The following is a 24982-nucleotide window of genomic DNA, read 5'->3' on the forward strand; positions in this document are numbered from 1 at the left end:
GGACATCTTCGACGTCTGATTTATTTACCTATTGTTATGGTCACGTACTCGGATATGTCTTCCCACGACATTCGGTCCCACGGTACCACGGTATAGGTCACTTCTGAGAAGGGACCAAATAGCGGCCATTGCTTAGCCTACATGCACTTAGAGTCTAGATATAATCCTTGAAACTAATTAGAACGATCACACAGTCTTTGGGATGCTACTCGGGCTAATCCGATTGCAACTACTCGGCGGCTCTTTTTAGTATACGTAACAATACTAACAAGAACTTGAGTGCCAAATATTGCGTATTCGCGATTTTAATGGCAAAAATTATCTTTGTGATCACCGCAATGTGACTAATAATCCAATTACCCCATATTATATAACTCACCAAATGTTTTTTAATATGGCATCATTTCATCACATGAAATGCGTGTTGTGGCCAAAAGAATCAGAAAAGAAAAGATCAGCTGTCAAATAAACGTCAATTCATTACATATTGATAATTCAATATTTTTCTCCAACTATATACGTTGTGATATACCTTTCATAAAATTACAAATAATTGACAATTTGTTTTTTCTACAATTTTAAATATCAATCTCCGAGTCTCGAGATGATCGATCAAAAAAAGACTGTTATCTTGTATGGCAGTCAAACTGGAAATGCAGAAGAATTGTCCCAACTATTATGGCGACAATTCAAATTACGAGGCTTCAGTGGTCCAGCTATCGCTATGGATGATTATGACATTCGAAATTTAATATCAGAAGAACTTGTAATATTTATATGTTCAACTACCGGAGATGGCGAAGAGCCCGATAACATGAAAAAGTTTTGGAAATTTTTACTCAGGAAAAATCTTCCTCACGATTCTTTAAAGAAGTTAAAATTTGGCGTTCTCGGATTAGGCGATTCAAGTTACTTGAAATTTAATTTCGTCGCTAAAAAACTCAACAAACGTTTACTGCAACTCGGAGCAACACAACTTTTAGATATCGGTACATGTCATTATATTATCATAATAAATGTTTAGACTATTAAACAATATTTTTCATCACACTTGTAGGGCTCTGTGATTATCAACACGACCTTGGAAATGATGCTATTTTTATACCATGGACGGCCGAGTTATGGAAGAAGCTTTCTCAATACGGTTCAAATCCCGTTGATACAGATAGCACACTACCTTCATTTCTGCCAAGATGGAATGTCCTAAAAACTGATTTTACATCAGATCAAAGCATTAAGCGTACAAACGATCTTTACTTTCCAGATGAAAATAATCTAGACTGTTGTGCTGACAAACCATTCATCATGGAATTGAAAAGCAATATTAGAACTACATCATTGGAACATTTTCAAGTAGTGTTTCTTTCCTTTCAAACTTCATTTATGTTAATATATACGCTTTCATTTTATTGTTTATTCTTTTAGGATGTTCGATTGCTTGAATTTGGCCCTTTAAAGGAAACGTTTGACGGATACGAACCGGGAGATGTGGTCAATCTACGTCCGAGAAATTCAAAAGCTCAAGTTGATTTGTTTTTTGACATATTTAGCGATCATCAACTGAATTTACATCGTGATGACATAATCAATGTGACTCAAATTCACGATGGTAAATAAGCATTAATATAAAGCCGTATGAAATTAAAATGGAACTTAACCGATTACATTTGTTTGAAGACATGCCGGTTCCGAAATACTTTCAAAAGCCGATGCTGCTGAGCCAACTGGTCGAACAATATTGGGATTTATCAGCTATTCCTAGAAAATATGCCTTCTCTGTATTGGCTGTCGAGTCTGAAAATAAACTTGAAAAAGAGAAGTGCATAGAATTTTGTTCTCCGAACGGTTCTGAAGATTTGTTGAATTATTGCAACCGACCCAGAAGAACTATTTTAGAAGTCTGAATTTATACATAAATGCGTATTGTATACAATTATTATTTTTATTATGAATGATTTATTCGTTTTTTTTATAGGTTTTGGAAGATTTTCATCACTCAACGTCAAAACTTAGTCTAAATCACTTGTTTGAGATGTTCACGTCGATAAAACCAAGAGCATTTTCAATAGCTAGCAGTTGCAAGGCTGCCGATCGTAAACAAATAGACATATTAGTCGCTGTCGTCAAGTATTTTACCAAACTGAAGACTGAACGTCTCGGACTCTGTTCGAATTGGCTGAAGAATATTCCGATCGGTATGAGAATATTTGCTTGGGTCACTAAAGGGACGTTTGTTTTCCCGAAAAGCGTGGTACATTTTCAATATATGTAGATTTGACTACAATTTGTTCGTAAATTTTCACCTAGTCGTTTCATCGTCAATTAAAATTGCAGAATACGCCGTTGATAATGATCGGGCCTGGTACAGGTTTAGCGCCATTTCGCAACGTAATTTTAGAACAAGAACATCTTCAACAAGCTTCTAATGAGACCCTCATCTTATTTTTCGGATGTAGAAACGAAAAGGGTGACTTCCATTGTGGAGATTATTTAAAACAAATGGAATCATCTGGAAAACTTGCTTTAACGTGTGCCTTTTCAAGGGATCAAGATAATAAAATGTTTGTTTTTTTTCTATATTTAGGTAGATATAATTATAAATTAAAAATATATATATATATATTTATTTTATTCTCTTTTTTTTTTAGATATGTGCAGCATAAAATTGAAGAGTCCGGCTCTTTTTTGTGGAATTTAATACAGAAAAAAAGCGGATGCATTTTCATCGCTGGTAATTCTAAAAATATGCCTGATGCTGTAAAACAAAGTTTTGTTCAAATTTTCATCAAAGAGGGCAACATGACTGAAGTTGATGCCAGTGAATATCTTAAGCGTTTAGAAGTTTCTAAGCAACTACAATTAGAAACATGGTAAAACTAAGAATAAACTTTTGGGAATAAAATTGTCTTTATATTTTAATAAATCTTCGTGAAAATTTATTTTTGCAATCTTGCAAATAAGAGAAGTGCTTATAGTTGCTAGCTGGTGTAACATTATTATTTCGGTGACCGGATAAATGCACTCAGGAGAGCCACACTCTCGAGACATCTAAACTTTCAAATATGCTGTTGGTTTCAAATATACATCCTCACTTAATTTTCGCTAGCGGGATACAACAGGAAAAAAGGGAACAGGCTTTTCCTCCCGTATCCTGCGCGCGCACATTAAACAAGGCTGCATGACAAAAAGAGATATACATAGTACCGTTTACCATGCACCCTTTTTTTTTTATCTTTCAATTTTCGACCTTTTCACTTTCGGTGCCGTGAGGTAGATCCGATTCGACATGCATATAGAAGGGCTCGGTGATTATTCCGCAAAAAGGGATCTCGATCACGGAACATCCGGTACCCAAAAACTCCATCAATCGAAATTTGTCAACGCAAAATATTGTACTAACGAGAGCTTGAGTGCCAGATGTTCCGTGATCGAGATTTTAGTGACATGCGCGACATCGTTTTTTGCTGAATAAAGGTCTGTTCATACCTAGTCAGCACGTACCGACTTCAGCAGGTATCCGGCCGTACGAAAAGTATTATTTGGTACATTTAGTATGGGTATATTCATACCAACCGTCACGTTTACGCTACGGCAGGCTTACAGCAGTACCCGACATTTCCTGTTCATACCTTACAGCAATATCCGTCAACGTATCGTATCCGCTTTTTTGGCCATCGTGGAAATATACACGCGAATTACGTGCCATGAGTCTGCCACTTTGCTGTTTTGGACCAATTATCGATAGTGACAGCTGTTCAATCTTTTGACATGGTTTTGGCGCAAATATTTAAATTTTTTACGGAAATATTTAAAAAAAATTTGTCCATCATCCACAAGCTCCTTATACAGTGTCCAAAACTCTCCTTCGGTTTTTCTATTTTTTAACATGGGATGCACATCAAAACGCCTCCGTGCTTTTTTATTGCCTTCTTGAGCTTCTTCTTTCAACAAGAACGCGATTTTGCATAATTTTTCGTTCGATAAAAGCCGAAACATTTTTGCTGACTTGTATTCTGACGCGTAGCTACGAATGCACGTGTATGCATTCATATTGCAAGTACTCGACAATACGACGTAAGCAATATTGTGCTTATCGTCATGGCCTCTAATGTAGCGGCTTCCAAACTTTATGCTACTACGCCTCCCAAAAAACATTTTTTTTCCGCGCCTCCCTACCTTTTATTTTTTAATAGATATAATAATATAGACACGTTTTAAATAATAAACCTTTATTTAAAATAAAAATACTGAACACTACAATAGACAGAATAATAAAAAGGTTTTGCTATAACATAAATTTATACGAACACCTATATTTATTTTTATATTAAATTACTAATTAAACTACGTCTAACACATCAAAATTTAGTGCGAAGGATGTTGTTGTTTATTGGCACAAAGTTTATCAAATCTTGGGGGGCAATATGGAGAGTGCCACTCGTAACTCCTTTTCGACTATTAACCTGGCTCGATATTTGGTTTTCATTGCGGCTAGTGCCGAAAAGCCCATTTCGAATAAATAAGACGTTACAAACGGTAGAAGCACTTGCATTGTTTTGCAATACAAAGATTCATACTATCCACTAAGATTCATCCAAAATTTAATTTTGGTTTAATTTTGAAACTTTTGTTTTAGTGAGCTATCGCATGATAATTCTATCAATTTTTCTTTTTCGACGGTTGTCAGCTTGAATTCGTCTTCTTCGTTGTAGTTAAATGGATTCTGTATCCACAAAATTTTTTAGAAATCAAGGTTTTTGAAATAATTGAAAAAATGCAACACTAAACCATCCAAGTGGTCAATAAAAAGATTTTTACTTGCTTCAATATTGGCTGTGGACAAGAAATCTTTGGAAAGTGAAAACATATCCAACTCATTCTTTTGTAAATTTGATTTCCATAACTTCAACTTTTTAATGAAAGCTTTTACTTTGTCTTTTTGAACAAGTGGATGTATTTGTGATCCCTGCATTGCTTTATTTACACCGCTCAATTTTCCAAAAATTTCAACCAAATAGGCAAGTTCACGTCTCTTCATGTTGGTTTTCTTCGAGAAAGGTTGCTAATTAAATGTGTATATAAAAATGAAAGAAAAATAAAAATAAACATCCATGCATTGAATTTTTACTGTTAAGCTACGATATGAAGTTTTATTTTGTAGGCGGGGTAGGAAGTGTTGACCGTATCCCAGCCTAACGAAACACTGTTGTGCTTGTTTTAAGTTGTTTTATTGTTTGCCTAAATATTGTACAAGTGTATTAGAATATTTGAGGAAGTTTTCTCGAAGCGGCTATTGGCTGTTGACTTGGTGTCGTGATGGCCGCTGGATCTGCAATGTGTCGTTGCTCTGGATCCGGCTGAGTTGCAAGCGTTCTTCCATTGTAGGGTAGTGTAGTGGTAGCTGGTCAGATGATGGATGTCGACTGCTGTCATGGTGGCTGCTGCCTGTTGACTGGTCTGCTGCTGTGTGTTGACTGAAGTTGTCTGGGTTGGATCTCCTTTTATATTGTTTTTGGGGGGTCCACGTGACTTTACTGGCGATTGATTCTGAGAACCGCAGGTGGTGTTTACGCGTGCAAGTTATGCGAGGAATGTGGTTTAGGGCAGAATATTCTCGAATATGTGGCGTCGTTCCACTCGATTTAGTTTTTATCATCCTTTGTTCCAGTGGGTCTGGATGTTTGTTCAATGGGTTACAATGTAGTTGTTATTTGTGCACTTTAATGGATGCAGGTGTTCTTTGACTTCGCGTCGTTCTGCTTGATTTGTTGGGGTGGAATATTCTCGAATATGTGGCGTCGTTCCACTCGATTTAGTTTTTATCGTCCTTTGTTCCAGTCAGTCTGGATGTTTGTTCAATGGGTTACAATGTAGTTGTTATTTGTGCACTTTAATGGGTGCAGGTGTTCTTTGACTTCGCGTCGTTCTGATTGATTTGTTGGGGTGGAATATTCTCGAATATGTGGTGTCGTTCCACTCGATTTAGTTTTTAGACTCGAGATGACGTCAATGGTTGAGCGTGAGAAATGTATTCTCCGTCGCAATAGATGTTTCGCTTGCGGTGACGAGATTCCTACAATTTATTTGTAGATATTATGGTATGAAAATTATTTTTTTATTAAAAAGTTTTGGCGCCTCCCCTGGCAATAGTCCGCGCCTCCCAGCTTAGAAACCGCTGCAGTCTAATGTATAAGTAAGCCGATTTTGCCTTGCACTCGGCCAAATTGCTGTGAACGTGACGTGACCGCGACGTGTAGGTAGATATGAATAGAAATGTAATAAAATGACATATTTGAAACAGAGTGGTGCAGTGCTGAAGCCGTGCAGTGCTGTTAAGTATAAACAGACCTTTTCCGTTTATCAGATTCTATACATAAAAAAATAGTGATGTGGTAGAATTAACGGTTACATTGGTAGCACTGGCTGTCAGTTGTCTGCATTGGTAGCTCTGATTGACATCATAGCTGTCAAACTTTACTGCTTCACTGCCAATTGTTCGTGATTTGGTTTTATCTTTTTTTCTTTCGTGTATTGTTCAAGATTATTACCTTCCTGTGGAAAATTTGAATATATTTATCATTTTTTTTATTTCTAAAGGAAAATGTAAAATAAATATTTTTCTATAACCGCATTTTCCCAATAACACATTGTACTAATTGAAAATAAGTTTATTATACTTTTGTCTTTGTATGAAGGTTATATAAAGAGTCATTTCATTCTGTCATTCGTTTTCATACATTTCGTGATTTAAAAAGTACTCATACAATAGTGTAATTTCCATTTAATTTAATTTATTTTTTCAATTACAGTACACCTTGAATGAGAATACCACAGTGAAAGCAATGGAAGTCGACGACATACAGAACGAAATAGTAATAGAAACGGCAGACGAAAATAGTATTTTAATGTGTTCCAATTATTCCAAAAGTGATTCTTTAAAAATGTATAAAAACTCAGATAGTATAAAGTGTGAATCGGACGTAAGCCTAGAGCTAAAAGTGTATTTAGGGTCTGAAAACGACTACTCGGACAATTCCGAAGCTCTGCCCGACCACGACTACGAGCGCGACAAAAAGGCATCGTCGAGGAAATGGGAAACGAGGACGACGAACACTGCACAACCCAACAATAGGTTCGAAAACATCGCTCTGCTGGAGACGGACGAAAGTGCTTACGATTGTGTTTTGTGCAAAATAACATTCGCCTCGGAACAACAGCTGATCAATCACCTGGACGACCACATAGAGGCCAACGTCTCGTTCTGCGGCGTGTGCGGCAAAGACTTCGAGCAAGCCTACCTGTTGAAGAACCACGTGAAACGGACCCACTTCATCAAGAAGAAATACGTATGCAACATTTGCCAGAAGTCGTTTGCGTTCTTGGACCATCTGAAGAATCACCTGTCGGTGCACACGGGCGAGAAGAACTACACGTGTGCCGCGTGCCGGAAAACCTTCCGGCAAAGAGGACACCTGATCAACCACGTGAGGATACACTTGGGCGTGAAGAAGTTCACGTGTCCCGTTTGCGACAGGAAGTTCACCCAGAACATACACATGAAGAACCACCTGAAGACACACACGGGGGAGAAGAATTACAAGTGCAAGGTTTGCTACAAAGAGTTCATCCAGAGCGGCCAGCTCAAGAGCCACATGGCCGTCCACACCGGAGAACGCAAGTACGAGTGCCAGCAGTGCGGTATGCGGTTTAAACAGAGTGGACACCTCATCGGACATTTCAAAACTCACAACAAACCCAAGCTGTGTTGATTGCTGCTACGTACATACACACATTTGTACTGTCACATGTTCCTAGTCATTCTTTATGTTACTGATTGTGATTAGAATTATGATTAATAAATCACTATTTGTTTCATAGTCGTGAACTGGTGCTTTTCTTCCACAGAATATTTATTTATAAACAATCAACTACACAGTATTAAAAATATCTATGTACATATATATTGTTGCATAGGGGTGGGTGGAGGATCCAAGGAAAAGGCCAAAGTCGTTTCACAGCATTTATTGGTGATTAACCCTTTGACTGCTACAACAACGATAAATCGTTGTTTTGAAATCGGCGAAGATTGCGACGACGATCGTTGTTGTCGTCATTAATTGCCGTATTTCAATACTTTCTGTGAGCCGCCAGCGCATCAGTGGCACGAAACATTTTTTTTTTATATACGTATTTATATTTATTTTTCAATCAAGCTTTATAAATATTTATCATTTTTTTAAATAAAAGCTCTTCAATTTCGGGTCCATCATCAAAGTCAATTTCGGGTTCATTATCAATGTCAATTTCGGGTTCGTTGTCAAAGTCATATAAGGAGTTATTACTTGGGAATTGATTATTGTCGATAAATTCATTTTCAGAATCAGTAGAGCTGCTGATTTGTCGAGTTCCTCGGTGAGGAGCTATTATTTCGCTTTCGTCACTTTCACTGTCCGTTATCATTTTGCAGAGTTAAAATAAATGGAATAGTAACAAAAAACAATAGAAATCCGCTTTCAATTATATATGTAGGTCACGAGACGTCACGAATTCGTGCAATCAATCAAATGCAACTGAAATGCATACAAAATGTTTATGATACATGTTGAAAAATTATTTGATTATTTGAAACTTCGCATCCTTATGTGTCTCGCTCACACGTACACAATTAAAACCAAGAAAGAAAGAGAGAAAGACCGCTACCTGTTTCAAATGTATCGCATGTTATAAAGATACATCGATGTCTAAAAATAGATTATTGAAAAAAATAATGCGTCGGAAAACAATCGTCAAAACTTATTAGGTATATATGTAGGTATCTTTTTCGCACGCACGCATGTAAATGCAAGACAGAAAGAGAGAGCGCGAGTCCACAACTGCTTCTTAAAAATGTATATAAAGTATTACAAAAATTACGCGCGTTCGGCGAAGTAAGTATGTAAAAAAATATATTATATTTATTTTTTTATAAAGTAATTACAAATGTTAGCATTTTTCGCTTGGACATTGAAAAACCTCGTAGCAGCCAAAGGGTTAAAGAGATACACGCACTGCCAGTGCTCCGTCCAGAATGTCTTGATATGGTCTAAGTACCTCCTTATAAAGGACAGGTCGCTCAGAGCATCTTCGACGTCCGGTTACTTCCCTATTGTTTAGACGAGACTCAGTCTCACGCTATTGCTGTCACTTCTGAGAAGGGACCGGGTGCCAATTTGGTGGCCATTGTTTAGCCTACTTGCACTTAGTCTGGAGATAATCCTCGAAATCAATTATAACGGTCACACAGTGTCAGGGATGTGCCTCGGCCTAATCCGATTGCACTTAACCGGCGGCTCCTTTTAGCATACGCTACAATATTATATGTGCATCATATCATAACATATACATATATGGTTCCCGGAAAGATGCACTAAATTGCACTGAATAGTAGCGCAGTTTCGAGAAGTCCTAATTTTTAAAGGCGCTCAAAAAGTACGTACGCAATAGAATTTCACAAGAAAAGGTTAGCAGCCTCGGATAACATACAACTACCCCTTGACGCTTTTTTATGGAATTCTATTGCGTTAGTTCTCCTTGAGCATCTTTGAAAGTTTGGATGTCTCGAGAGTGCATTTTTCCGGTCACCCATTTATATGTATAATATCGCTATTCCGTATGTGTAAGATAACGCTCGCCATACTATAATAATCGTTTCGATTCGCCATACATATGCATGTACATCACAGCTAAACCACTGCCGAAACGTATATACAAATACAATAGCAAAAAAAAAACTTCTATATATATACTGATCGCTACTAATGTTTCCGCTTGGCAGAGAATTTACCGCCATCTATTAAAAATTTATTTAACTAATTAATTTTTCTATTGGTGTTTTATATTGTTTACATGTAGGTAAGTAGGTAGTTATTACCTATTTTTTCGTATTAAACAATCTATATATATAAAATTGAATGTCTGTTTGTCTGTCTGTCTCTTACAGGCTCTTAAACTACTCAACCGATTACGATGGAACTTTCAGGATTTGTTGTATGCATGTCCGGGAAGCTTACTGTGGAAAAAAAAACGGGAAAATACCTCTTAATAATAATATTCGTAATTACGATTTTACCGACGCGAAAGTTTGAAGCGCCATTATGTAGTCAAGGAAATGTGTTCGTTGATAACCATGTTACCAGTTGGTTTATGACGACACGGCGTTGAAGAGACGTTAGCAGAGCTCCAACCATCACTTGAAACGGGAACGGGAATTGCATGCCTTATTCTAGCATTGCAATGCATGCCGGGTTCAGCCAGTTAAATATAAATATTAAATTAAAAATATTTAAAAGGTGTTTGAAAAAAATCGGACCGCGTGCAGATTGAACACAGGATCAACACATTTCTTTTAATTTTTTATTTTTTATTTAATAACTTAATATGCCAACACCCATGCGATGATATTTCATCGGGTACAACACTAGTACATAATAATTATGTAGATACATAAAGAAAAATAAAATTAGAACTAACATTCTAATATACTAATAACTTAAAAGTATCCATAAGCTTTAGCTAATATACATATATATAGGTGGGGTGGGTTTGTGTTGGAAAAAAAATCAAAATTGTATTGGTTTAAAATCCAAAATTAAAAAAAATTTGTATTGAATATTGAACAGAATATAAAATTTGTAATAAATAACATAAAAGATAATACAAAAAATTTATGTCAAAACATTGATTACGTAATATTCGACGAGTGAGATTTCTACTATAATATAATACATGTGTAAATGCAAAGTTTCACTTTTGAACATTAAGTCACTTATAAGTAATTTATAATATATATATATATATATTGATTACTAGAGTATAAAAATATAATAATACAATCATTTTATTAAAATATTACATATCAAATTTTATATCAAAAATTCTGATAACTCCGTGTTTAAGGATTTATTTTTTTTAAATACATAAATATTCGAGAGGCAATAATATCTATTAGATAGTGTGGACAAAGTAACTGTTAAACTGTTCCAACTATATAATCTGTGAAGTTACGTAGGGGTGGCGAGCAGGCGCAACTGACAGCCAGCTGTCATCACATCGATCTGACAGTCGATTCTAATGATTTTTCTTAACAATTTAATTCCTCAAGCGTTATTCCGAAGACATTAGCTTACATTAATTAGAGCTAACCGCTATATTTCGGCAAACGATCAGAAGAGTCAAATTGGTTCAAATATTGCGACATGTACTAATAAAAATCTGTACAAATCAAAATATTGTACAAACTGAATAATTAAGTTGATATTCAAATATTTATTACTTTACAAATGAAAGCTTGAAAACTACGAGTATTGCCAGCATAGTATATTATAATAATATTAATGTTTTTCTATTTTTTTTTTTTACTTCAGTTTAAAATTTTGAACTACAGAATTTTTTAATGTAATCTAACCGAAGCATCACATGTTAAGCATATTTTAGACTAAATATTTAGTAATAATTTAATATGTCAAAAGTTAAATTGTCTTAAAATACTAATTCACTAAGATTATTTGCCTCATTTGAAATTTAAAAATATAATATTTAGTGCAAACAAAAGGAAAGAGAAATCTAATTTTACATGTAATTGACATAATATCACACAATAATGAAATATTTGGATATAGTTAAATTAAATATGTACAGTAAAACTCAATATCAACAGTTATCATCATCATCGTTTGGTTAATATGAAATTAAGTCGGTAGAATTGCACCGTTGGCCGAACATCATACTTCTTCGAGCAGTTGGAACTGGTCATCAGAGTCTTCGGTGACGATAGCGTCAATATTGTAAAATGCAGCATGCATGCTAATAACAGTTATCGAAGCGCCTGAAAAACGAACGTTATCGAATAACTATTCTAATTTGAATTTACAGTAATGCATATACGTGTACGAAATTCACCTAAGACCCAAAAAAGCGCAGATCCTGCACCAGCCCAGAAGAATATCGGAAGACACAACAAACAAACCAACGCATACTGATGGTTCGGCGTGAGTTCATAAGATCCAATCTAAAATTGCAGTAATATTAATTACAATTACAATTATTTATATTTAAGTAAAATTGATTGTATACCTTCCACTTCATAGGATTCGCTCGGAATTTGTAACAGATTATAAGACTTGCACAAATCGCCAATAATAGAAAAGGTGATGTTATTCTGAAAATTACATGAAAAATCAATAAAGCAACCATTACATTTAACAAATTGTATAAAATAGAGCGAGCATACTGACAAGCAATAGGCAAACAGTGCGATAAAGACAAACAGATAATTCGCTCGGAAATATTCAATATTTCTGATAAGTCGTTTGCTGAGTCTGGGAAGAGTTGTCGGTATCTGAATTATAAAACGTATATAATTAATGTGTCTAAAATACCATCTGATATGAAATAGACGATTAAATACTACCTTAAAATTGGAAGTCTGTACGAATAGAAGCCATGGTCTGACACTTTGCTTCTGAGCAGTCACTAATGCCGAGAGAGAAGCAGGCGACATGTAACTACTAAATTGACTGATACTAAAAAAAAAAGACACGGATTAAATTACAAGGAAATAAGAATGGTAATACGTATGATAGATGATTATTATAAAATACTTGAGGAATCCTTTCTTTGGTGATGATTTTGGGGCTTCCATTTCACCGGCTATTTCGACCGATACTGGCTCTGCCATTTTGGATGCTTAGAAAGTGAATGTTCGTATGTTTAGCAGTAGTATCAGTTCGCCTTTATGTGTTATAAATAAAAATAAAAGATTATATATAAGCTTACTAATACTTGACTCATGCATTGATGAGTAATTTTGGAAATGATCATTAAAAGCAAATCCTTCACAAAATATCAATATCGATGTATAAAATAATAATACAAAATAAAATGTTGATTTATCTTACATATAATAATGTAAATTACCAATTCAATGCGAAACAAAAATAGAAGAGTGGGTCACAACACACGTCATACAAATTACATTGACAGTCAGTAGCGCCAACTGTAAATAGTTAACACGTCAAAACTTTTTTTTATCGTCGTTGCATTTTTAAATAAATAGTTATAAATCCAATGGTTGACGACGTTATCACGAAAAATATGACCTTTTCATTAGTTTCGTCGTCGAACTTTGATGTTTTCGATTCTCAATTGAATCATTTGAATACAATCGAAATTAAAATTTATGGTAAGCGGTCGTAAAATATGCGAAAACTAAATTTAATATAGTTTACGTTGTGAAATACGAAGTACAGTACGAATGAAATTTTGAAAGAGAAAGTCATATCACTCTGTGCAATAATAGTGACTAGTTTAATGAAATCGATACACTTTCAGTGCTAAAATTACATAACAAAAATACATACATAGTGTTTGAATTTTCCAATGAAATTGTAAGTTAAAACTTTTACCATTTCTTATTTTAATAGTATGTAATATGTAATATAATTTATGTTATTATCGTTAATTGTTTTATAACACTATTTACATTTGTAACTGTCACTCGTTCGTCAAAACAATAGTTCTGTAGAGGTTTTATGACATGGTTAAGTTTGGATGGCCATCCTGTGAATAGCGACTGATTCTATCATCTTGGTGGCTACTACTTCACTTATTTCTTGCTCGTCATTTACACAGTCGTCTTTGTAAGAATACCGTCATTTTATTCGTTTCACCCTCATAATTCGATATATTGAATTTAACTTAAGCTGTTGCGATCGATAAAAGTCAATCATTTTATGTTGACACCCCTTATTATTTATTTTTAATTGGCTCCGATTTATTTTGTGTTAAATTTCATATCAAAAGCAAATTAAATTCATTGGCAACTTTCGTGTGTATGGTAGTTTACTATATGTATGTGGTGTAAAACACATATTATTTTTTTTTTATTTATTTATTTTAATGTGTGCTAAACAGTGTTAAACAGATTAAGAACAGAAAAAAATAGAAGAAAAAATACATGAATTACATAAGAAAAAAATAAGTACATGACATTAAATATTCATACAATAATAAAAATATATAACAGCCACGTCAACAGTTAAAATTAAAATTGTCAGCTATTAAAATAATATTAAATTAAATTAAAATAACCGTGAATTAAAATAACAAGTCAGTGGCATGCGCTGAAATTATTAATGTCCTCCCGTATTAATGTGCGCGCGCAGAATACGGGAGGAAAAGCATGTTCCTCTTGTTCCTGTTGTGTCCTGCTCGCGCAAATTAAGTGAGGATGTACCGTTTACCATGCACCATTTTTTTTTTTTTGATCTTTCGACTTAAGATCTTTCGATTTTCGATCTTTGCCTTCCGATATTTGCGTTTTCTGTCATTTAACATTCTGTCTCGTCACGTAAACCCCCGCTATGTATTCATGGTAAGCGAACATTTTCGATTTTCGACCTTTCGATGCGGTGACGGTCACCAATATAGAAGGTATATTCGTATTTCGAAAATAAAATGAATCGGCTTATTAGGCTTAACGTTGTAAGCCCCCCTGAGTTCTATGTCGGCTTGAAATTCCAATAAAGCAAAGTAAGAAGCGGTGGTAATTAGACTATTCGTCACATTGCGGTGGTCACAAAGACAATTTTTGCCATGAAAATCGCGAATACACAATATTCGGCACTCAAGTTCTCGTTAGTATGATAGTTATTGTTAGTATGATGGACTTTTCGGCTGCCAGATGTTCCGTTATATTGATTTTAGTGACTTTGTGACCAGTAATCACCGAACCAGAAGAGGTATGTAAAAAAAATGAAAAGTGGAATGTAAGCCATGGCGAGAATGGCGAGTGTGTGTAGTCGCGCGCCAATTGTTCGCAGCACCTGATCCAATCAATGGGCGCGCGTTTGACGTTTATGCCGGCGACTCGTCGAGTGGTAAAGTGTTCCCGTTCTCGTTCCCGTTCACTTTGCATCGCTAAATGGCCGCATAACTCGCCTCCGGATCGCGAAATCGCGACCCCGGCCGTTTCGGTCGTCGGCGCTCCTTCAAATCGCCCGTTCGATCCTCGCCGCTTGAGGTTATGTTTACGTCGTCTGTCAATACCGTTTATCTCGTCGACGCGGAATAGAATAAACATTCGCGATTGGGAGATCGCGCTATCGCCAAATTTCGACAATCGCACCTCTCGATACACCTGTTGAAATGGCCTGAAGTGCGTCTCGCGATCGCATAGGTAAGTGTTATGGGGATTTGTTTTGTATTATTAATACATTATATTACGAAAACATTCAATTCGGTTTGGATTGGGTATGGCAGGTGATTGTTTTGTTACGTGCTGCTTTATTTTCGATTGCACTTTGAATCTATTTTCATATGTTATTGTGATGCGGAATGAAATGCGGTTAACCTGTTAACCCGCATATATTAGAAAATAGAAGTTCTGTGACATTACTGATAACTTTTTTTGTCCCAGTTGGTGGTCCTGCACGTTACTAACTAATAGTAATTTGCATATTTTTCTGTGTATTGTTTTAGTTACATATATCTAAGTATGTACATAGTGGTCAAAAACCATAATCAGTCGTATTAACCAGCAGCATAGCTCGGTCGTTAAGCTTCTGCTTAGCGACGAGAAGGCGCCGGGTTCGATCACTGGGCCCGGGCCTCGAATGAAAATGAATTTTTCAGAGTATGATGTTGGTCAGACCTGGATTTGTGACTCCAGGTTGATCGTTTCCTATCAGAGTTTGCCAATTTTCTCTGATTTCATTGTTGAAACGGTTCCCGGGAAAAAAGTTGGCTAAAAATCCTTCCTACCTACTATGTCACCACTATTTGAAGTATGATTGATGTACAATTAATAGATGTCTCGTTAATTTGCGAGTTTTTCAGTGTCTCGTAATTCAACGACTTGTAATAAAAATGCTGCATTTGTATTTGTAATTAGCCAGGGAGGCGCATTGGGATTTACCTGTAATGCCTTCCTGGTACATATATATGTAAAAAAATAAAAATAAAAATATGCAACGGATAAAACCGGTTACGAAAATTCCGCACATAAAATACCGTGTTTTCAAATGTGAATGAACGATGTCTAAATGACGTTTCAACATAGGGCTTAAAAACTAAACTTAGCAGTTTAGATATTATACATTGCGTATGCAATGCTGTCATCCAGTGGGTTTCCAAGACGTTCCGAAATCCCTTTATTCAAAATTTAAAATTTCCAGAAACCTGTTAACCTCTTAACCCCATTGGAGAGTTAAAAATAAATAAAATTATATTTCGTAAGTGAACTTTCCGAGTCATTTTTTCGGCAAAGTCTTAAATTAAAACTGAAAAATCAAGATTTTCAGCGATCATTTTATATCATTTTAAATAGACTGAGTTCCCAAATTGGAAAGTCTATTTTGTGACACCGTAGACCAGGGATAAGTTTTAATTAATTTAAGTTTCGAAAAACTACGTTCACCACTTGCTACAGTTATAGGCAATGTCAACAAAATTCGCATAGCAACCCAAATGTTCGGATATAATTCTTAATATAATGCATAATACAATGAGTGGATTAATTTTACCTTTTATTTGAAAGATAGGCTTTTTAACTAATAAATGATATTAGATTTTGTGTATTCAATATATCAGTCTCTTTATAATGCCAAAATATTTTATTCGATGCACAATATGAGATTGTTAATGCACCGAAAATAATGCATACTTTTAATGCACAAACATTTTTTTTAAGATACAATTTTACTAACCTCTTCTTAGTTCAGAATCGATTTTGTCGTGTGACGAAGTTTGGGTTCTTATCCGATCGTTTTCAAACTTTGCCATTTTGCTCGGTTTGGTCATCAACATAATAATAACATGGTGAAAATAATCGTAATAGAAACGTTTGAAAATACTGCATCTTCGTTTACGGGGACGTCTATCGTCCACACTGTTCTGATTGTTTTTTCCCATAGATCTAGAATATACTAGATCCGCCCTCACGTCTTATACTTGTCTCCCTTTTGGCGCATGCAAAATACATGGCGCATGCACAGTTTCTCTTAGTAGGTAGGTAGGTACCGCTGCGTCGTAGGGAAAAAAACCCAACTTCCCCGGTAGTTAAACCCCCCGCACCCCTCAGTTAGTGACGACAAGATCTCCGACCAAAATAACACGTCTGGGCCCATTAGTGTATTATACATCAATGTTTTTTCCCTTTTCGCCCCCCTCTCACTATGGCATATTGAGCACTTTGCCATACTCATGATTAGAGGTAGGACCGGAAGCGCGCCGTCTATTGTTCCATTATTGTAAATGCTTTGTAAAAAAGGTTCGGCAAACCTTTAACAATACATTTACAACATGTGAACAATGAATAGCGCGCTCTGGGTCCGCTCTTTACTCATGATCAAAGTTTACGGAGAGAATTGGTGATTCCTTTATTAGGTTTTTTATATAATTAGTTTTAATTTTTCTCAATGTACTCGATGTAAATCGCATCCTTTTATATGCCCGCTTTTTCCACGTGCGTAATTTTCATAACCGGTTGTATCATAAAAAAAAGTATATTTTCTTGAAATATGTATACCACACCACAGTGATCCGAGACGAGCACGTATGTATATACAACATAAAAAAAACTTGTAAAAAAAATGGAATTGAAACAAATGAATTTAAGTGGAATCGAAAAAATAAATGTTCGGTAATATTGGGTTGGTGTTTGCGTGTTTTGCACCACACCAGCTGTTTAGCGGCATCACCCGATCGGTCGTCGACCAATCAGAGCGCTTCCCTCGCTTGTTCACTCTCTCTAGTGTGATCGCTCTATCGCTCTCTCGCTCGCACATTCACACACTTGTCTCTTCATTCATGAGCCGTGAACCTTTCAGATGATGGCCGTCTTCGGTCGCTTTCAGGTTGCGGGTGCGCTGTTTTTGGCCGTAGACCGCAATATCGAACGCTTTCAGAATGGCGTTTATCTAAATCGCACTTACTTGTATTGTATTGTATTCTTAAATTGAATTCTAGCGGGTTCGAAAGTCTCGCTCGCACGTGCAGCGGTCGACAACCCGTTTTCAAACTGCGACGTAACTTGCCAGTGCGTATTTGGCGAGCGCTATTGTGCGCGTCATCAATTTCGCTTTCGGTACTGATGCGGAAATCAAATTTATCTAAAGGCGTGCATTTAATTGATCAGTAATTTATTCAACTTTTGATCAACAAAATGAACTAAATTGTCGGTAAATATTTCTAAATAATCAGGATACTGAGATCTGAGAAATGTTATAATAATAGAAGCGCCCTTTCGAATACATTTCTTGTTTCAATAACACGCGTACCCTTTCCATAACTACGCAATATTGTACGCGTATGCGTATGCTAGGTAGCTGTCGCCATGACGCTTTCATATACGATGTCAATTGAATAATATGTTACTTGAATGATCAATTTACTTATAAAAATGTATCCCATGTTGTTTATTGTGTATTCTTGAATGCACCGTGCAATTTTTAACGATGCACTTGCCCGTTGCCCTTGCTCAGAGAAGTTTTCATCGGACATACATACGTCGAGCACCAAGCATCAAATACGACTGATGCTAAAATTATTTAGGAATGTCTGTGGACAATCGTCACTTGACAACAATATAACGCCTAAAGCCACTTCTATTATTATAACATTTCTCTGGCTGTGATCAGTTGTCATATATGTACTCAGTTAGTAAACTAAATAATCAGTTAATAAACCAATATGATCAGATAATAAAATGAAACGATCGATGATAATCATAAGATGATCAGTAATATCATTTAAAAATGATCATTTCATTTTGACAGCCAGAAAATCGTCAGTGTTGCCATGTCGCATTATGGCTCCTAGCATAAAAAATCCTGATGAATTTTGCCACTTGGCAATATTCTTTTAGTAATCTCCCCCCTCTCCGTTTTCAACCCCCTTGCTCCATGTTCAGTTAAGTCTCTGGTTAATTTACTGATAATTTTTTTTTCTTACTGACCATTTTTGGTATTTTAAACTAACCAAATAATTAGTTTCATTTTTTAAACGTCTATTTCAGACGATAGGAAGGATAATGCAATGCCTATCTGGTATATAAACAAATATATGAATAATTAAAAGAATTATTACCATAAAAATAATACAATTGAAAAACAAATCGAATATATGTACAATGTGTAGATGAATATTTAAATAAATAATTGAATCGTTGCTTTTGTTTTTTTTTTCAAATAAAATCCACGATGAAAAAAATAATGTTGATGCTTTAATAAATAGCTTTTTATCTAATGTAACTTAATTTATTGACCTTTAATCTGTGCTATTTTTTAAAAATAAATTTCATAATTTATATTTATATAATATGCAAGCATTTTTAGTTGCTTTGTAATATGAACTGTCTTTTGCCATCGACGTAAACAACTCTCGTTTTTATTGCTATTTATGAAAATGATTATTTTATCAGATTATTTCTTTCGATTTACAAGTCGTCTATTTTGATTCAACAATGTATTTATTCTAAATGTCAAGTTTCGCTTCGCCATCCAATGCCATTCGCCATCCACTGTTGGATGAAGGCCTCTCCAAAACGCCTCCACTCTGTTTTGGGCTCTCATCCATCACACCCCACATATTTTTCTAATTTCGTCTACCCTTCTTCCCTGCGATTTCACTTTTACCCTTTTGCATTCTTTCGGGTACCACTCTAGCACTTCTTTCGTTCATTCTTCTAGCCACGTGGCAGTACATAATGTATGTTTAATAATAAAGGGGAAAATAAGTATTGTCAGACGAAGCATCTCAGGCTAAAAATACCTTCTTAGAAAGACAAAATCAGTTTTGATTATAAAGATCATTAACATAGACTTAACCCTTTGAATGCTGACCAACGTCGATCAGTATTTCGCCAAGTTCATGGGCCTGAAAAACGCCGATAGGCGTTGTATTTTGAGCATGTACAAAGTAAACAAGAATACTACCCGTTAAGCCTTTCATTAGCATTGAACATGGGTCGTGTAATCCATGTCATTCATTTGTCAACGTTTGTAAAGACTGGTTTACACCGGAAGTTCTGAATTTATAACCACAGCAGAATTTCCCTAACTGCCGAGTATTTTAGATTGTGAGCATTACATTTTAACAACAATGAAGAAGATGAAAATAAAGTTTTGGAAAAATACATCCATTAATAGACTTCTTTTGTTTATTTTATATTATTACAAGATATATTAGAGAGTCTAAGCACACCTTTACAAAACTTGAAATCCTCGGCGGTAGTTATTTAGGGTAAGTTTGGATTGGTTACAATTGGCGAAATTTTCAGCGTGGCGGGCTTTCAACAGAAAAGACGTCAGCAGTAAAGGGGTTTAAGAACTGTTTCGTCTTAAAATAAAATCGAAAGTGAACTAAGAAGCGGCTAGTAAAAATATGGTTGTCTTGGAATATTATACTGTTATATTTTAAAAAGTAAAAAGGAAGAGGGGGGGGAGATATCCGTTTCCAAAATACACTAAAATAATACATTTCCCCACCTCATTTCTTATTTAATCTGAGTTTCCAGATAACACTTTTAACTATTATATAAATTCAATTTCAAAATCACCACAACAACTTTTATCATTTATTATCCATCTTTTATCAAGTTTCTTCGTTTGAATCATTACTAAGATCGATAGTACTACCATTTAACTTGACATTGTATATATTTTCGCTTTACACACGATGTTTATTTAACGTCTATCTGATAACCTGCCAGTATTTGCTGAGTGTTAATTGTCATTTGCGTCACTACTGCTTTTTATTTTGCATAAGGAATTTTTGATTTAATCGCATAAACACAAACACTATTCTAAGCATTCTGTGTACTAATTAAAGGTCTGACCGCACTATGCGACAACCGAACGATCCGACACTTCACAACAGTACGCGACCAAATATTTTTTGTATGAGACATAACGCACTGTGCGACAGTCGCATGACGTAGAACGACACCTTGCGTCAAAGTTGACTTTTCGACCAACTTTGACGCAAGGTGTCGTTCGCGACGTGACGCAAGCGTCGTTGAGTGGGGGTTGCCTTGCGACAATTATTCTCCTTCTTCATGCCGTGACTTTGAAATAGCATGTAGCCATAATCTTTTGGGTTTTCTCGATTTTTCTTCTTCCTCGCATATCAAAGACAATACATATAATAGCATCCGTTTCGTCGATCTTGCTCCGAGGTACCGAACGAATGATTGACATAATTTAATATTTATTTATTTTAGATATATACCAGGAAGGCCTTACAGGTAACCCCAATGCGCCTTCCTGGCCAATTACAAACATTGCAGCGTTGTTTTTTCTTATTATACAAGTCGCTGAATTACGAGACACTGAAATACTCGCAAATTAACGAGACATCTATGAATTGTACATAAATTTTATTGTACATTAATCAATCTCAAATATTGGTGACATAGTAGGTAGGAATGATATTTAGCATTGATGTATAATACACTAGATCCGCCCTCACGTCTTATACTGGTCTCCCTTTTGGCGCATGCAAAATACATGGCGCATGCACAGTTTCTCTTAGTAGGTAGGTAGGTACCGCTGCGTCGTAGGGAAAAAAAACCCAACTTCCCCGCTAGTTAAACCCCCCGCACCCCTCAGTTAGTGAAGACAAGATCTCCGACCAAAATCACACGTCAGGGCCCATCTATGTGTATTATACATCAATGATATTTAGCCAATTTTACCGGGAACCGTTTCAACAATAAAATCAGAGAAAATTGGCAAACTCTGATAGGAAACGATCGACCTGGAAACACAAATATCCAGGTCTGACCAGCAGGACTACAGATATACTCTAATAATATAATTCTTTTCAATCGAGGTCAGCTCATGGGATCGAACCCGGCGTCTCTCGACGCTAAGCAGAAGCTTAACGACCGAGCTATGCTGCTGGTAAATGTACTGCGTAGTGTCGCATCGCTGTCGTTCATGTGCGGTTTACCTAATATTGTCGCACACTGTTGTGAAGTGTCGGATCGTTCGTTTGACGTATAGTGCGGTCAGACCTTAAATCTATAAATTGCACTATGAAATAAAATCATTTACAATGTGAATAATCTAAATCTAAAACTTGTTCAGTGTGAAGCTCAAACTGGCATCACTCTGTGTATAACACTCGAACGAAATTTACAAAATATTCAACCATGTATGTATATTAAATATACTTCCGTTGTTATTGAACTTAATAATGTTCGCTATCGTTATACAATATCATTGGAGATGACCTGCCTTTACGACTTGCCCAGGTGTCAAAGTGCTCGTTGATCAAACGGTCAGGGTCAACATACGCTGATTTAACGCTTATCGCATAGCTAATTAAATTACGAATTCTGTGGATTACACTGCTGTTCCTTGTTTGGAATATAATATACATACATACCTAAATGCCATTTGATAGCTCCTTAAACCACCGTTCAAGGTTGGATTACTTGTCTGATGATTTTCACATCTATAGATTGAATTATGTATACGACAATGATAAATTTGTCTGCTGATTCTCAAACTTTGACTTGAATTTCGGATGCTATTCTGGTGTAACGGATTGTATGCAAATCGTAATATATACACATATAAATTCTAAAAGGTCGCACATAGTGACTTTAATTTATGTATATTCGTATTTATGACCTACGAATAATTCATACGACTTACTGAGAAAGTGTTTTGATTTTATTAGAATTATAAGATTATTTAATACTCATTCTTTTATATACTTTAGGATGTTTGTAAGCTTTAAAATCGATTTATAGCAACATTTACATTATTTTGGATCTAATTAATGATTCAATTCATCATTTGGTATCCAAAAAGTTTAATTAACCCTTTGAATGCTGACCGACGCCGATCGGCGTTTTGCCAACAAGTCCATGAGCCTGAAATACGCCGACAGGCGTTGTATTTTGAGCATGTACAAAGTAAACAAAAATACTACCCGCTAAGCCTTTCCAGGTAGCATTGAAGAAGAAATGCATTGAACATGGGTCGTGTAATCCGTGTCAATGTTGTTATAAAGACTGGTTTACACCGGAATTTCTGAATTTATAACCATAGCAGAATTTCTCGATGGAAATCCCTAACTGATGAGTATTTTAGATTGTGGCTTGGCATTTAGATTGTGAGCATTACATTTTAACAACAATGAAGAAGATGGAACTAGTTTTGGAAAAATACATTCATTAATAGACTTCTTTTGGTTATTTTATATTGTTGCAAGATATATTAGAGAGTCTAAACACACCTTTACAAAACTCGAAATCTTCAGCGGTAGTTATCTAGGGTTTGTTTGGATTAGCTACAATTTTTATACCTGCTTTCAAAAGGGTTAATGTGCTATTATAATCTATAGATATGTAATTCATACGATGTATGAATCCTATATATGAAAATTTCTGAACCAATCAACATTTTTAGATTCAATAAAATAATTCGGTAAACACCTCAAATGTAATGTTCATGAAATTATCACGCAATCGTCACTATGGAATAACATGTGCAATATGTATGTATAATTTGTTTTTTTTTTTGTTTTTTTAAAGAAATTTTATTTACATTTTATCTGCACGTGGTAAAGGTCAATTTGAATGTGTTTCATTTTAAAATAAATCTAAATACTTAAGTATTAATTACACGTATTAAACTAGGGTTACCAAATCATGGTCATAAGAAAATGAGATCAGTCAACGTTCCCATAAATCGCTTGTTTGATGTTCATAAACATTGACCTGGTGGGTCACAAGTTCAAAACAACGCTTCGTATTTTGGAATTTTATACAAATTTGCATTTATTGCTCTCACTTTACTTTTAACAGAAAAGAAAACGTATATATGTATGTATGGCTGAAAGGCGCCCCCCATATTTCTTTTTTTGATTATTAAATTGAAATAATAAAAAATAATAATTTGGCTTTATTTGAACTAATAAAACATTCTATATTATATATAACTTAATTTTTCTACTCGAAGTAACAATACTGATTGCAAAATATTATAATTTACGAGGAACGCAGGAAGTTGACTGTCAAATATCAACGACTCACGAATAAAACTTGTAAAACAGCAAACTGTCGTCGGTACAAATAGTGATTTGGAATTGTATTTTATATAAAATACCGCTGAAACATATATATCAGGGATGGATTTGCTTCACGAAATTAAATATCTTAACCAATCATATTCGAAAGAAGAAATATCACTCCATAAAATTCTTCAATTCATTGTTAAATATAAATTAATGTCTTCATTATCGAATTTATTCATAGTTATCCGTATTTTATTTTATTTTATTCATTTTTATACATAAAACGTGCCGATTTTGAATAAAAATTTTAAATTTATTTTTTTTCTTTATATATTTTTCTTCAACATAAACTTTCCTAGACCTTTCATGAAGTTTTTGTTTTTAAATTTAAAGAGGGGGGGGGGGGGGCGCTAAAATCTGTCTGCCTAGGGGCGCCATATTTTATTTTATTTATTTTTTTATTTAATTTACACCAAGAAGGCCTAACAGGTAAACCCAATGCGCCTTCCTGGCCAAAGACAATTATATAAACATATATGTACACCATCCATATATACACAAATACTTCCACGTATACACAAATACACATACATACATACATAAATATAAAAATATACATATACATACACATACACCTACACATATATATATATTCACATATACATACGTATACATATACACATACACATACATCCATATACATACAAACATTATACATGCATATACACAAACACATAAATCATTACAATTAGTTATTGAGTTCAATTGACTCATATTAAATAGTTCTGACATAAAAATTAATTCATTAGGAACAAAATTCAAACTCCTAGGATTAAAATCCCTCGGATATATCCCTAGGATATACCCTCGGGCCGGGCCTGACCCTAATTATACCTAATTTAAAAAATAAAAAAAATTG

At 35.0% G+C, this 24982-nt stretch overlaps 4 protein-coding genes across 8 annotated transcripts in view; 3 read left to right on the forward strand and 1 right to left on the reverse strand.

The window, feature by feature from the left end:
• Window positions 1-410: 410 nt before the first annotated feature.
• Window positions 411-2938, forward strand: LOC143916080 (NADPH-dependent diflavin oxidoreductase 1). 2 transcript variants are annotated; one of them, XM_077436970.1, is made up of 7 exons: window positions 411-989; window positions 1058-1353; window positions 1426-1609; window positions 1678-1898; window positions 1976-2251; window positions 2335-2561; window positions 2649-2938. In XM_077436970.1, the coding sequence occupies exons 1-7, from the start codon at window positions 605-607 to the stop codon at window positions 2872-2874; spliced, it is 1815 nt and encodes a 604-aa protein (XP_077293096.1). In that variant the 5' UTR covers window positions 411-604; the 3' UTR covers window positions 2875-2938. The 2 variants fall into 2 exon arrangements, with proteins under 2 accessions (XP_077293096.1, XP_077293097.1); XM_077436971.1 differs by having other exon boundaries at window positions 442-989; window positions 1976-2248; window positions 2649-2895.
• Window positions 2939-6418: 3480 nt separating this feature from the next.
• Window positions 6419-9153, forward strand: LOC143916095 (uncharacterized). 2 transcript variants are annotated; one of them, XR_013260942.1, is made up of 3 exons: window positions 6419-6494; window positions 6810-8027; window positions 9029-9153. XR_013260942.1 is itself a non-coding variant. In XM_077437001.1 (2 exons), exon 2 carries the CDS (start codon window positions 6843-6845, stop codon window positions 7767-7769), a length of 927 nt encoding a protein of 308 aa, XP_077293127.1. In that variant the 5' UTR covers window positions 6419-6494; window positions 6810-6842; the 3' UTR covers window positions 7770-8758. The 2 variants fall into 2 exon arrangements, 1 of the variants encoding a protein (XP_077293127.1); XM_077437001.1 differs by lacking the exon at window positions 9029-9153 and having other exon boundaries at window positions 6810-8758.
• Window positions 9154-10652: 1499 nt separating this feature from the next.
• On the reverse strand, window positions 10653-18126 carry LOC143916101 (prenylated Rab acceptor protein 1). 3 transcript variants are annotated; one of them, XM_077437011.1, is made up of 7 exons: window positions 12936-13037; window positions 12639-12768; window positions 12449-12560; window positions 12273-12376; window positions 12112-12196; window positions 11938-12046; window positions 10653-11863 (listed from the first exon to the last, which is right to left on the reverse strand). In XM_077437011.1, the coding sequence occupies exons 2-7, from the start codon at window positions 12713-12715 to the stop codon at window positions 11760-11762; spliced, it is 591 nt and encodes a 196-aa protein (XP_077293137.1). In that variant the 5' UTR covers window positions 12716-12768; window positions 12936-13037; the 3' UTR covers window positions 10653-11759. The 3 variants fall into 3 exon arrangements, with proteins under 3 accessions (XP_077293137.1, XP_077293138.1, XP_077293135.1); XM_077437012.1 differs by lacking the exon at window positions 12936-13037 and adding an exon at window positions 17970-18126 and having other exon boundaries at window positions 10925-11863; XM_077437009.1 differs by having other exon boundaries at window positions 10925-11863; window positions 12955-13069.
• Window positions 14858-24982, forward strand: part of ACC (acetyl-CoA carboxylase) — a 53577-nt gene continuing 43452 nt past the window's right edge. Inside the window, exon 1 of the mRNA XM_077436956.1 lies at window positions 14858-15214. The gene's annotated coding sequence lies outside the window, so the exon portion shown is untranslated. The remainder of the gene's footprint in view (window positions 15215-24982) is intronic.

The sequence above is a fragment of the Arctopsyche grandis genome, chromosome 8 (genome assembly GCF_051622035.1).
Source record: "Arctopsyche grandis isolate Sample6627 chromosome 8, ASM5162203v2, whole genome shotgun sequence".
Lineage (NCBI taxonomy): Eukaryota > Metazoa > Arthropoda > Insecta > Trichoptera > Hydropsychidae > Arctopsyche > Arctopsyche grandis.

Bases quoted from the DNA above. Each gene is read 5' to 3' on its own strand.
- LOC143916080 (XM_077436970.1), top strand. From the start codon at position 605: ATGATCGATCAAAAAAAGACTGTTATCTTGTATGGCAGTCAAACTGGA. The intron at 1,610-1,677 runs GTAAATAAGCAT...ATTTGTTTGAAG, and splicing joins TGTGACTCAAATTCACGATG to ACATGCCGGTTCCGAAATAC. The intron at 2,252-2,334 runs GTACATTTTCAA...TTAAAATTGCAG, and splicing joins TTGTTTTCCCGAAAAGCGTG to AATACGCCGTTGATAATGAT.
- LOC143916095 (XM_077437001.1), top strand. From the start codon at position 6,843: ATGGAAGTCGACGACATACAGAACGAAATAGTAATAGAAACGGCAGAC.
- LOC143916101 (XM_077437011.1), bottom strand. From the start codon at position 12,715: ATGGCAGAGCCAGTATCGGTCGAAATAGCCGGTGAAATGGAAGCCCCA. The intron at 12,561-12,638 runs GTATTTTATAAT...TTTTTTTTTTAG, and splicing joins CCAAAGAAAGGATTCCTCAA to TATCAGTCAATTTAGTAGTT. The intron at 12,047-12,111 runs GTATACAATCAA...CTGCAATTTTAG, and splicing joins CGAATCCTATGAAGTGGAAG to ATTGGATCTTATGAACTCAC.